Source organism: Salmo trutta, chromosome 10 (assembly GCF_901001165.1).
Source record: "Salmo trutta chromosome 10, fSalTru1.1, whole genome shotgun sequence".
Taxonomy (NCBI): Eukaryota; Metazoa; Chordata; class Actinopteri; order Salmoniformes; family Salmonidae; genus Salmo; species Salmo trutta.
In genome coordinates, this window is record NC_042966.1 from 34,925,342 (window position 1) to 34,939,350 (window position 14,009).

Here is a 14,009-nt window from a genome sequence, read left to right on the forward strand (position 1 = left end):
ATATACTTAGATTAGCAGTTAATCTGCTACTTGTATGTGTCAATCATATTTTCCCTCATACATTGGTATTCAACACAGTAGTTAATTTGCTGTGTGCCCTGTGCTAGCTGAGAATATCTAGGTAATTGAGTATACAACATTTCAGCAATCATCAAGTCTGAATCGCTCTGGTAAAATGTAGACAAAAAAAATGTTGTCATTACACGGCTACAAGCAGCAACTGGCAGTGAGTAGGTCACATCCATAAAATGTCATGTAGTCAATTATTTCTTCCGTCTTTCAGTTGGGCCCAAAATAAATGGTAAAAAAGGAGTGGAGTCAGATGTTCAGAAAAACAAGATTGGTGGTACGTTTATCTCCTCTGAGTCATTTTGTTCATGTTCAAATGCATGTCCATTCAATGTAACACGTATTGTGCTAACTGTACGTCTGAGGTTTCTCATAATGATGGCTGTACAGACAGGCGATGGATGATGCAAAAGTACCTTATTTTGTTCTGGTCATACAGTGTAACATGAGTCTTTCTTTCCTTCAGTTCCTGTAGATGTGTTTTCTTTAAACTTTGGCTGGACTGGGTTCTATGAGTACCTTGGAGCAAGAGAAGTTGCCACTATTACTGTAAATGGATTCAATGAAACAACAAGTAGAGTCAATGTCACACTTCTGGATCAGAGCAGAGTGCAGCTTAAACTTGCTGGTAAATCACATCACACATGTTAACTCTAACATTATTTGATTAGGCAAATATTACAGTTGAAGTCAACATTACAACAGTAAACACCAACCGATAACCCAATTTCCTTTGTTTTCAGGAACGTACAAGAAGGAGGAAAACCATTTGCTGCTGAAGGTTTATCAGATACGTGGTCCAACAGAGCATCATTTCAGTAAATTCAAGAATGACAACTGGGCAATGGATGGCTACGTGAGTCTTCTTATTTGAATTAAATGATCAATAAAGGGCCTAATGATGGACTTCCAACCTAATCAGGAAACACAGCAATAGTTTGTCTCCTTTACCTACCATATTCTCTCCTCTCAGTTTTCTGCAAATGCTGTACATCTAGTTCATGAGGTGGTAACATCTGCAGACTGTCATTCATCAATATGCAGCTCTGGCATTAGGTTCTGTCTACCATAACCAACACAAGACACTGCAACTTAAAATTGTATGGCCTAATGGCCTAAAATGATTTGAATGAAAATGTGTCTGTTGAAGATATTACTTGACTGTAGCCCTCTTTTGTAAGTTCAAAGAAGATATGTTCTTGTGAACACTATAGCAGTTAGTCACTTCAAAGGCGATAGAGACAGTGATAAGCTGCATGAGGACAAAGGAGGGATATGAGGTGAATGGGTAATAGCGATAGCTGTGTAATGGTTCTGCATTTCAACTACTGTATGCCCTGAAAAATCTGCTAAAGTCAGATTTTTCCCCCCCCCCCTCTTTTGTGTTGGTTTAGGTGACCGCAGAGTCTGACAAGAAAACCTTTGTTTACCAGGGTCATATTCAAAGCAAGGACTTCGGAAGATTTGTACTAACAAGAGGAGGTACAATCTTTGTGTAATCGTAGTAATAAACAAAAACTACATGCACAGTTACCTTTTACTTCCTGATACCATTGCTTTTACACAAGTTACTTTAAGAAGTTTGACAAGAATGGTTGTACTGTTATGTTTCTTTATTAGGTCTCTTTACAACAGACCTGGAGCCATCAAATCCTCCATACTATGGCACCAACAGCAGTTCAGTAGCAGCTGCCATACTAGTGCCATTCTTTGCCCTTATTCTGTCAGGGTTTGCATTTTACCTCTACAAACACAGGTAAGGAGTGCTGGCTATTGGATGTCTTGGTAATCTGCATTGGTGATGTTTGTCCATATATGCTTGGATGTTAAGCATCATAGTCTCTTATAAGTTATGGGAAACTCCTGTGCCAAACGATGAGTGATCCCTAAAAGTTTCAGTTGATAGATCGTTATATAACAAAATCCAATGTTAGATGAGTGCGAAACAAAATGATTACAATAAATTTGCATTGGCGTTTTCCAAAGCTAACTGAACAAACAAAATAAATAAAGTATGTGACATTATTGTCAGATTAAATGGAAAATTACCCAATATTAAAGTACATGAAAAATTGGCAGGGTACTTTCACAAGACACTGATGACAATGAGAGACCCAAAGACGTAATCAGGGCGGGCGGCAGGTAAGACATAAGACACTAAATCACTATACGCAACAATTCCTACTTTCACATCGTCATTATCGTCTTTTACTTTTTTCATTTAGTGAAAAAAAAATAGTTTTTTTATTTGTTGGGCTAAAATGAATAAGATGTGCTCTTTGATCTCATATTGTCATCTCTCTGTCAGCATATTTCAACCAACTGAATGTTGTTCTATTTGTTTTTTGTGACCATTTGCCTATAAGCTATCATGAGAATCCATTTGTTTTTGACTGTTATATTTACTGGAGGGGAGTTTTGAAGTATTGTGTTTTAACATTAATACAGAATCACGCTTAGAAAGTATCTTCATATTCACATAGATAAAGAAAATGTATACTGTAACTTTTATTAACATTTCAGTCATTTTGTATGCCAAATGCTACAAACCCATAAGTGTCAGATTTTGAATACTGTCTTTTGACAATGATATAATAACATCATGTAGGATCAGTCTGTTTTGATAGTTACAATATTTATTTCTTTCTTTCTGTATAGAATTTTTCATTTCCATATTATACATGTTTAGCCACAAGGCTTTATTACTACTTACATATATAGGATCTTCATTTGATCACCCTTTTGCAGGATAACTTCCTGCAATACAGGAAATGTTTAACTTGTAGTGTATTTGAGGTTTAAAAAGGCTTCTGAAGTTTGAAATGTCCACTTTGAAATTTCTGACTTGATTTTCCCTTACAGAAAAATTATCAACCCCTACAAAAATTTTAATAAGTTATAATCCACATAATAATTCACATTTCCAGTTGCTACAGGATTATTTTCCTTCTGTAGCAAACTGGCTCTAATTAAGATCCTACATCTGCACTCTACATCATTCATACTCCCACAGAGACTTTGCAAGGCTATGGAAACGTGTTTTTGAATATGCAGAGGTATTCTCCACACATGCAGACAGATCCTGCTTTAACAATGCCTTGATGTAGGATTTGGTAATGGACTTTATATATCCACACAAAGTTTAAATAGAAGACACTAAACCCTCCAGGTAGTCACTGAACCTGCATTTGTCTGACTTAGTAAGATTTGTAAGGTAATGGAGGGACCATTACGTTTACTGCACTGTTGGAGCTAGGAACATAAGCATTTTATTACACCCGTGATAACATATGTGTATGCGACCAATACAATTTGATTTGAAGTAAAGGCTTACAAAATGCTCCTGGGTGGAATCAAGGTCTTTACGTTGATCTTATATTGAGGTTTTAAAACAGCTCAGTGGGCTTTGAGTAGGACTCCCTAGTCTCCTCTTTCAAATAATAAGAGGTTATATGGTCTCCCATGGTCAATGTGTATTCTGGATCAAATGAGGGCTGAAACATATTTTCCTTAGCTATGGGTATTCTTATTTGGTATATTTCAAAATGCAGTAACAATATGTACAGAGATTCCTCAAGTGGGAAAGAGTTTCTGCTTCATCATTGCACTTTTTGCTATACCTTAACATCCCTTCATGAAACAACTTCACATTTGTCTGAAAAGTTTTTAAAAAGTCATAGCTAGTAGAGTTATTAAAATAAACTAAATGTGTTAACACTTTTTATTTGTTCACCTTTCAGAACAAGACCAAAGGTTCAATACAATGGCTATACCGGTCATGAAAACACCAATGGACAAGCGTCGTTTGAAAACCCTATGTATGACACAAACATGAAACCCACGGAGGCGAAAGCTGTGAGGTTTGATACAACACTGAACACAGTCTGCACAGTAGTATAGCCCTCTTATCACCGACATTGGACTGGCTTTTACAGCCATACCTCTTGTGGTAAGCAGTATCTTATTTTTCGACAGATGCCAATATTTCTTTGAACTCATCACGTTATAACCTCTCTGTGGAGAAGATAAAATACACCATTTAAAATCAATGACAATATGGACTTGCCACCACAAAATAAAATGACAACTATTGGTGTTCTATGGAGCAGAGATCATGTATGTGGCCAGGAAAATAAAGCAGAGACGATTATCTCTAGGATCAAGGAGTTCTGCCTTTTATGGCTCTTTGCAGGATGAAAGTTGTTTTCATTCTCCGTTTTTCTTTTTTTTCTGTCTTTTTTTTCCCCCCCAAAGGCCCTCCTTGGGGAAATACTAAAGTGTCTTGAAAAGCCACATAATTGTTGATAAAAAGTGTTTTCTTCAGTGAAGATGTACCACAAAGGAGGAAGCAACGTTGAACATGTTGCTGCTCATTCCTTGCCAGACTTCTCCAATAAAGGGAACATATGCTATAAACTACAACTGTCGCGCAGGAGAACATGGCTATCTAATCTAGGAACTCGCTCAGCTGTTGTGTTGAAAAACTTTATCGCACAAATTTTGCACTAGTGTGTTATGAATGGGTATGAAATGAGGCAAAAGAGGAATTTTCAAACTAACTGAAAAATGACGTACAGGGTTTTTGACCATTTGTAGATAAGCATACAGTATATTTCCATATCCACAGGGAGCATAACGTCATGCTACTGTTTATCAATAGAGATGCTTATTTTATTTTCAATATTAGTTTTGCAAATAAATGTATGGAACACCCTCCTTACTTTTTTATATGGTTATATAAATGATTTTTAACTCAAGTCACAAATACCATGCAGCTTATCTAGAAACATTTAAATCCACAAATATCAATTAAGGAGCAACTGGTGTACATGCAAATGTGCAGCAATCGTGAATGATATTTAATTTTATTCACAGATCAATATTACTGCAGAGCAAACTGATCTGGTTCATCTACTCTGAAAAAACAACAATGCTCAGTATTGTTGTATACTGTAAATTGCATCAAATACTTACAGTATGTATCATGCATGTTAGTCATGAATGTTTGTTTGTATTGTCGATCATCAGGTTGCTGTTTATATTGTAGTTTATTTCACATTACCCCAGGCATTGAACATTGTCAACATTCGGAACACTAGACAACAGTTGGCAGTCCTATCTTGTGGTCATGCTGCAAATTTGCTTACGTTTCAAATATACCTCTTGCGCAGAAGGACGTCATTTTTCTACTCTACAATACTGGAACTAATAAAATGTTTATTTTTCATAAATGCTGCCCTTGCTTTAAATCACAGTTTTAATGCAGAAGTGTATTTTTGTTTAGATGTGCCGTACGAATATGCCATGTTTAACTCAACTCAACTGTTTGACAGACAACCTTGTTTTGGTAGGCCTACTTAAGGCAAGGTGGGGAATCAAGTTGGATAGCAATCCTTCTTTAGCAGTGGCATGAGCTGGTCGTTTAGAAGCTAGTCTTAATAATCTGTTTTTCTCCCTTTATGATATGTCCCTCCTATCCTTAAGGGTATTGAGTCAATGATGATGAATTGAACACAGACTACTTACTTACACTCCAGGAAACACTGCCTTATTCAATTCAAAAGCTGTCACAGTTACAAATGACCTATTACAACGCTAAGGCTACTTGAATGCATACAGTACACTGTGATTCCAAAGTCATAGATTAGCTTGTTGTTTTTCCTAATCATTTTGGTTACGCATGTATTCACAAATAATGTTCAAAACTTACAGTAGAGGAACTATCTTAGCTTGGCTTTTCGAAATCTGTTATCATATGCACTTGCTTAGAGATCAATGCACCAGTGACAAAATGTGTATTATAATCTTGTGAGATATCAGATTCCATTTCATATCTGTTGTATTTGTGGCCGTAGTAGCACAACTAAAATTCCCCAGAGTATGATGCATTTTATGTCTGAAGTATGTTTGGAAAATCAGAAGCATTTTAATTTCCATAATTTTTCTACAAATGATTTAAATTTTTAAATTTCAAATTTAACCTAGTGTTCATTACACACCTACGCACTATACGGCAGTGGTTTCAATAAATAGGGTTAAGACAGAAATTAATCAAATCATCCCCTTTCTTTGTAAACATTTTGATGTAAGACCCACTGCTTTTAATCCACATTTTGCCTTCCTTTGGGCTTGCTGCAATAACGTTTTTCTTTCAACATCTGTAAAATGGTTTCCCAACTAAAGAGGTGTATAACTGCATTCAATTTAATATCATTCCATTTTACAACATCGGGATATCACGTGCTGCTGACTTGAAGTAGGTGCAAAAGAAAATGTTTTTGTACAGAAATATATTTTTTATGAAGAATTTGTAAAATTATTAAATATGCTGTACTTTTTTGATTAATGTAGGTACAAGACTTGTTAAAATAAATGTTTTTACTATACAAAATGTACATTTATCGTCTATCTGAGTATGAATATCAAATGTATATCTATGGTTTAAACTTTTCTTGCAAATGTCGATATATACAAGCTGTTATTTAAAACATTGCTCGTATATATTTGTTTATGTGAGAGAAAACAAACCTTAGAAAAACTCATCTATGACACATGTTCAATGACATATTTTGAAAACATTATTTCAGATTAAAGTTTTTAATATAATTATGGTCATATCTATGTGGAACTGTTTTCTTTTCCATTCGTGGCATAACATATTTTACAAGGCTATAGTCAGATCTATACAACAACAAAAACTAAATCTGAATGTTTGCACTTAGGCTGCACCTTTAAAGGCAATGTTCCTGCCTTGGCAGAGACCGTATTCACAGTAAACACTGCATATGTCAGCTAAAGGAATGGATTGAATCCTGGCCTTACTCTAACTCTATGAAAATAGATTTACAATCATGATGATAATAAGATATAGATATATACACAGTGTAAAGTACTTAAGTAAAAATACTTGAAAGTACTACTTAAGTATTTTTTTTTTTAGGGTATCTGTACTTTACTATTTATATTTTTGACAACTTTTACTTTTACTTCACTACATTCCTAAACAAAAGTATGTACTTTTTACTCCATACATTTTCCCTGACACCCGAAAGTACTTTATTTTGAATGCTTAGCAGCACAGGAAAATGGTCAAATTCACACACTTATCAATAGAACATCCCTGGTCTTCCCTACTGCCGCTTATCTGGCAGACTCACTTAGCACATGCTTTGTTTGTAAATTATATCTGAGTGTTGGAGCGTGCCTCTGGCTCCCATAAATAAATAAAAAACAAGAAAATGGTGCCGTCTGGTTTGCTTAATATAAGAACTTTGAAATTATTTGTACTTTTACTTTTGATACTTAAGTATATTTTAGCAAATACATTTACTTTTGAAACTTAAGTATATTTAAAACCAAATACTTTTAGACTTTTACTCAAGTAGGATTTTACTGGGGGACTTTCACTTTTACATGAGTCATTTTCTATTAAGGTATCTTTACTTTTACTCAAGTATGACAGTTCGGTACCATTATATACATTATGAAATGTAATATGATAGAATGAACACTTATTTATGCTATAACAGCTGTGTTTTAAAATATCTGGCTGCATGACAATGTTACTAATGTAGAATACAGCATGTTCCTGATCCAGAACCCTTGAAGATGCCCTTCACTGCCATAGCTGACCAATACAGATACCTCTGTTATAGCATCTCGTTATCCAGTCAAAGCTATAGTAACCCACATTTCATTATTTGGGATTTTCTTCCCTTTTTAAAATGTTTGTTTTGTGACCTGTAAGACCTCTAAACCATTGAGACTTGATTACCTCAGAAGCAATTTCCCTCGAGCAGAAATGTATTTTTAAAAGACCCTGAGCTTTGCTGATTATCATTCCACTTCGACATATAGATAAGACTGTAGTTATCATTTTATAACTGTATTATCAACCATTTGCTGACATGTGCTTTCTTGCATTGCCTGGAAATGTGCTGGCCATCTCTTTGCTCTAATATATTGATTTCATGCCCCCTTTGCTATGCCAGGCATCATGGTTTCTGATGCAATTCCATTGATTCCTTTTGTTTCCCTAAGATAGTCTTAAAGGGAAACACTAAACTTTGCGCTTCCCCTTTAATCACTTAAAGATTGAAAAAGCAGTGTTAAATCAGTACATTGTCATCCACTCCTGTGTGCTGTAGTCCAAACAAATTAATCAGTCGGGGCTCTTGTGCACCAACTTAAACATCCCTTTGTTAGATTACAAAAATATCATAAAACCACACACCCAAATAATAAAGGTATTCTGAAACGGAAATGTAACAATGGTATTAAAAAGAAAAATAATGGAAATCTGTCCTGGTAGCACTGCTGTAGACATCTAGTATACACTTTATTTTATTTAAAAAAAAAAAAATGTTTTTCCCTTTATGTTCATGGGATTAAAATAAACGTTGCCTTAATCATACAGGATTGGAAGAAACATAGTGAAAAACAGATTTAAGCAGAAAGGGAGTCATCACTCAGCTCAATATTTAATGACAAGCGACACATTTGTTCTCTGTGTGTCTCCCATGATGGCATGGGCTCATTGAAAGAATGAGAAAAATCCATAATCCATGGCGCATGTTCAATTTATCTTGCTTAGTTCCCCGTTTGCTGCTCAGAGGCCCAATCCAATGTCTTCCCAACCAGAAACCATGGATTACAGGCAACATCAGCACTGAGCTAAAGGCTAGAGCTGCCGCTTTCAAGGAGCGGGACACTAATCTGGACTCTTATAAGAAATCCCAGCTATGACCTCCGACGAGCCATCAGACAGTCAAAACGTCAATATAGGACTAAGATCAAATCCTACTACGCCAGCTCTGACTCTTGTCGGATTTGGCAGGGCTGGAAACTATCACCGATTTACAAAGAAAAACCCAGCCGCAAACTGCCCAGTGATGCAAGCCTACCAGATGAGCTATATTCCTTCTATGATCGCGTTGAGGCAAGCAACACTGAACCATGGGTGAGAGCACCAGCTGTTTCGGATGACGGTGTGATCTTGCTCTCCGTAGCCGATGTGAGTAAGACCTTTTAAACAGGTTAACATTCACAAGGCCGTGAGGCCAGCCGGATTACCAGGAGACGTACTCAGAGCATGTGCTGACCAGTGAAGTGTCTTCACTGACATTTTTAACATCTCCCTGACCCAGTCTGCAATACCAACATATTTTAAGCAGACCACTATAGTCCCTGTGTTCATGAACACCAAAGGTAACCTCGTAGCATTCACATCTATGGCAATGAAATGTTTTGAAAGGCTGGTCATGGCACTAGGTCAACATCATCATCCCAGACACCCTGGACATACTCCAATTCGCATACTGCCCCAACAGATCCACAGAGGACGGAATCTCTATTGCACTCCACACTGCCCTCTCACACCTGGACAAGTAGAACACCTACGTAAGAATGCGGTTCATTGACTATAGCCCAGCGTTCAACATCATAGTGCCCTCCAAGCTCATCACTAAGCTCAGGACCCTGGGACTGACCATCTCCCTCTCCAACTGGATCCTGGACTTCCTGACGGACCGTCCACACATGGTGACATCTGCCAAGCTGACCCTCAACACGGGGGTCCCTCAGGGGTGCGTGCTCAGTCCCCTCCTGTACTCCATGTTCACCCATCACTAAGTCGTAAAGAAGGCATGACAACACCTCTTCCCCTCAGAAAAGAGGGCCCTCAAAGTTCTACTGCTGCACCATTGAGAGAATCTTGACTGGCTGCATCACCACTTGGTATTGCAACTGCTTCGGCGTGACATAGGGTAGTGCGTGCAACAGAGTGTAGTGCGTAAGGCACAGTACATCACTAGGGCCGAGCTCCCTGCCATCCAGGACCTCTATACTAAGCGGTGTTAGAGGAAGGCCCTAAAAGTTGTCAAAGACTCCAGCCACCCAAGTCTAGATTGTTCACTCTGCTACCGTGTAATGATGGGGCGGTGAGTCGGAAACAGGTGCAACGTTTTAATAAAACAACAAAACCAAGAACACGACACTAACATAAGGCAGAACGCCGATACATAAGAACAATACCAACTGGTGAGTGAACCTGAGAGAGGGACATATTTATATCCAAGATGGCGTAGCAGTCAGACGTCTTTGTCCTTTGTCTTGTCGTGTCCCATGTATATATCTTTTTCTTCGCATATCTTTTTTTATATTTTTCTAAACCTCAACTTCAAAATACTCTCCTGAAACCCGCCTCACCCAATGTGGTGTGGATCTGTTTTTTCAAAAGTATTTTTATTTACCTCAGAACCGGAATCCCCCAACAGAAGCTAGCCAGATCACTAGCTACTAGCTAGTAGTCAGCTAACCACTGCTAGCGGTCATCAGCTAACCGTTAGCTCGAAAAGCTCTTGCCAGTTTGTACAACGCGACTCAAACCATAGCATACCGGACCTATTTCTCTCCATATCCCTGGATTCCTACCACAAGCTCTGAACCTTTTCACCTGGATCATCGCAGCTAGCTAGCTGCTATCCGAGTGACTACTCCTGGCTAACGTCTGTTCCAAAGCAAGCACCAATTAGCCTGGAGCTAGCCCATGCTAGGCCCATTCTCCCGGCTAGCTGAAGAGGCCCATCAGCCACTCCTGGGCTACAATACCCGGACCCCTTCTACTGCTGGTACAGGGCACAGAACCCCGCCCGATCTACGATGTAAATCTGCTCGAGGGGGTACTCGACTGGCCCCTCAATCGCGACGTACCCTGAATGCCCATCTGCTAGCCTGCTAGCTGCGGCCCGCTAGCTGTCTAGAGCATATTGGACTGTTAGCTGAATAGATACATCAGCCAATTTCTTGGGCCGCTATACCTATTTTGCCAATTGGACTTGGACCCCTCTGCTACTTGGAACCCTACTAATCGACCACGACTGGTCTATCGATGTCACCGCATGCAGAGGCTAAAAAATACTTTCCTCCATTGAGACGTCCCTCTAAGGCCCTTCTGCTAGCTTACTAGCCCGGCCTGCTAGCTGTCTGAATCGCCGTGTCTCCAGCCAGCCCAACCACTCACTGGACCCCTATGATCACCCGGCTATGCATGCCTCTCCCTAATATCAATATGCCTTGTCCATTACTGTCCTGGTAGTGATTATTGTCTTATTTCACTGTAGAGCCTCTAGCCCTGCTCAATATGCCTTAACCAACCATTTGGTTCCACCTCCCACATATGCGGTAACATCACCTGGTTTAAACGTCTCTAGAGACAATATCTCTCTCATTACTCAATGCCTAGGTTTACATCCAATGTACTCACATCCTACCATACCTTTGTCTGTACATTATGCCTTGAATCTATTCTATCGCGCCCAGAAACCTGCTCCTTTTACTCTCTGTTCCGAACGTACTAGACGACCAGTTCTGATAGCCTTTAGCCATACCCTTATCCTACTCCTCCTCTGTTCCTCTGGTGACGTAGAGGTTAATCCAGGCCCTGCAGTGCCTACCTCCACTCCTACTCCCCAGGTGCTCTCATTATGTTGACTTCTGTAACCGTAAAAGCCTTGGTTTCATGCATGTTAACATTAGAAGCCTCCTCCCTAAGTTTGTTTTATTCACTGCTTTAGCACACTCTGCCAACCCGGATGTCCTAGCCGTGTCTGAATCTTGGCTTAGGAAGACCACCAAAACCCTGAAATTTCCATCCCTAACTATAACATTTTTCAACAAGATAGAACTTCCAAAGGGGGCGGTGTTGCAATCTACTGCAGAGATAGGCTGCAGAGTTCTCTTACAATCCAGGTCTGTACCCAAACAATTTGAGCTTCTACTTTTAAAAATCCATCTTTCCAGAAACAAGTCTCTCACTGTTGCCGCTTGCTATAGACCACCCTCTGCCCCCAGCTGTGCCCTGGACACCATATGTGGATTGATTGCCCCCCATCTATCTTCAGAACTCGTGCTACTAGGTGACCAAACTGGGACATGCTTAACACCCCGGCCATCCTACAATCTAAGCTTGATGCCCTTAATCTCACACAAATTATCAATGAACCCACCCGGGTACAACCCCAAATCCCTAAACACGGGCGCCCTCATAGATATCATCCTAACCAACTTGCCCTCCAAATACACCTCTGCTGTTTTCAACCAAGGTCTCAGCAATCACTGCCTCATTGCCTGCATCCGTAATGGGTCTGCGGTCAAACGACCATCCCTCATCACTGTCAAACGCTCTCTAAAACACTTCAGCGAGCAGGCCATTCTAATCGACCTGGCCCGGGTATCCTGGAAGGATATTGACCTCATCCCGTCAGTAGAGGATGCCTGGTTATTCTTTAAAAGTGTATTCCTCACCATCTTAAATAAGCATGCCCCATTACTAGCCTGTTCAACCTCTCTTTCGTATCGTCTGAGATTCCCCAAGATTGGAAAGCTGCCGCAGTCATCCCCCTCTTCAAAGGGGGAGACACTCTAGACCCAAACTACTGCAGACCTATATCTATCCAACCCTGCCTTTCTAAGGTCTTCAAAAGCCAAGTTAACAAACAGGTTACTGACCATTTCGAATCCCACCGTACCTTCTTTGTTATGCAATCTGGTTTCTGAGCTGGTCATGGGTGCACCTCAGCCACGCTCAAGGTCCTAAACGATATCATAACCGCCATCGATAAGAGACATTACTGTGCAATGGCCAAGGCTTTCGACTCTGTCAATCATCGCATTCTTATCGGCAGACTCAACAGCCTTGGTTTCTCAAATGATTGCCTCACCTGGTTCACCAACTACTTCTTAGACAGAGTTCAGTGTGTCAAATCGGAGGACCTGTTGTCCGGACCTCTGGCAGTCTCTATGGGGGTGCCACAGGGTTCAATTCTCGGGACGACTCCTTTCTCTGTATACATCAATGTTGTCGCTCTTGCTGCTGGTGATTCTCTGATCCACCTCTACGCAGACGACACCATTCTGTATACCTCTGGCCCTTCTTTGGACACTGTGTTAACTAACCTCCAGACGTGCTTCAATGCCATACAAATCTCCTTCCGTGGCCTCCAACTGCTCTTAATGCAAGTAAAACTAAATGCATGCTCTTCAACTGATCGCTGCCGGCACCTGCCCGCCTGTCCAGCATCACTACTCTGGACGGTTCTGACTTAGAATATGTGGACAACTACAAATACGTAGGTGTCTGGTTAGACTGTAAACTCTCCTTCCAGACTCGCATTAAGCATTTCCAATCCAAAATTAAATCTAGAATTGGCTTCCTATTTAGCAACAAAGCATCCTTCACTCATGCTGCCAAACATACCCTAGTAAAACTGACTATCCTACCGATCCATGACTTTGGCGATGCCATTTACAAAATAGCCTCCAATACCCTACTCAATAATTTGGATGCAGTCTATCACATTGCCATCCGTTTTGTAACCAAAGCTCCATATACTACCCACCACTGCCACCTGTACGCTCTCGTTGGCTGGCTCTCGCATCATACTCGTCGCCAAACCCACTGGCTCCAGGTCATCCTCAAGTCCCTGCTAGGTAAAGCCCCACCTTATCTTAGCTCACTGGTCACCATAGCAACACCCACCCGTAGCACGCGCTCCAGCAGGTATATCTCACTGGTCACCCCCTAAGCCAATTCTTCCTTTGGCCGCCTTTCCTTCCAGTTCTCTGCTGCCAATGACTGGAACGAACTGTCCTCCAATGGAACCCAACACTGCTCCCCAACACTGCTCCTCTGGGCCATACCCCTCCCAGTCCACCAGATACTGGAGCAGACCCCCCACGACGTTGGGAGTCCAGTAGGGATCTGATAGCGTACGTCGGGCTCCCCTCGATGTCCAGGGGGAGTGGAGGTGTGTCGTGGGGGACAGCATCAGCTAGGGGACCAGGAACCACTGGCCTGAGAAGGGAGACATGAATAGAGGGTGAGATATGGTAGTGACTGGGTAATTATAACCTGTATGTCACCTCATTGACCCTCCGGAGAA

At 40.4% G+C, this 14,009-nt stretch overlaps 1 protein-coding gene across 1 annotated transcript in view; it reads left to right on the forward strand.

Moving 5' to 3' along the window:
* Positions 1-6,674, forward strand: part of LOC115200882 (CUB and sushi domain-containing protein 1) — a 509,589-nt gene extending 502,915 nt beyond the window's left edge. The window contains exons 65-70 of the mRNA XM_029763998.1: positions 284-346; positions 536-697; positions 813-925; positions 1,464-1,551; positions 1,690-1,825; positions 3,810-6,674. Coding sequence (XP_029619858.1) covers positions 284-346; positions 536-697; positions 813-925; positions 1,464-1,551; positions 1,690-1,825; positions 3,810-3,969 — 722 coding nt within the window. The 3' untranslated portion in view covers positions 3,970-6,674. The remainder of the gene's footprint in view (positions 1-283; positions 347-535; positions 698-812; positions 926-1,463; positions 1,552-1,689; positions 1,826-3,809) is intronic.
* Positions 6,675-14,009: the final 7,335 nt, after the last annotated feature.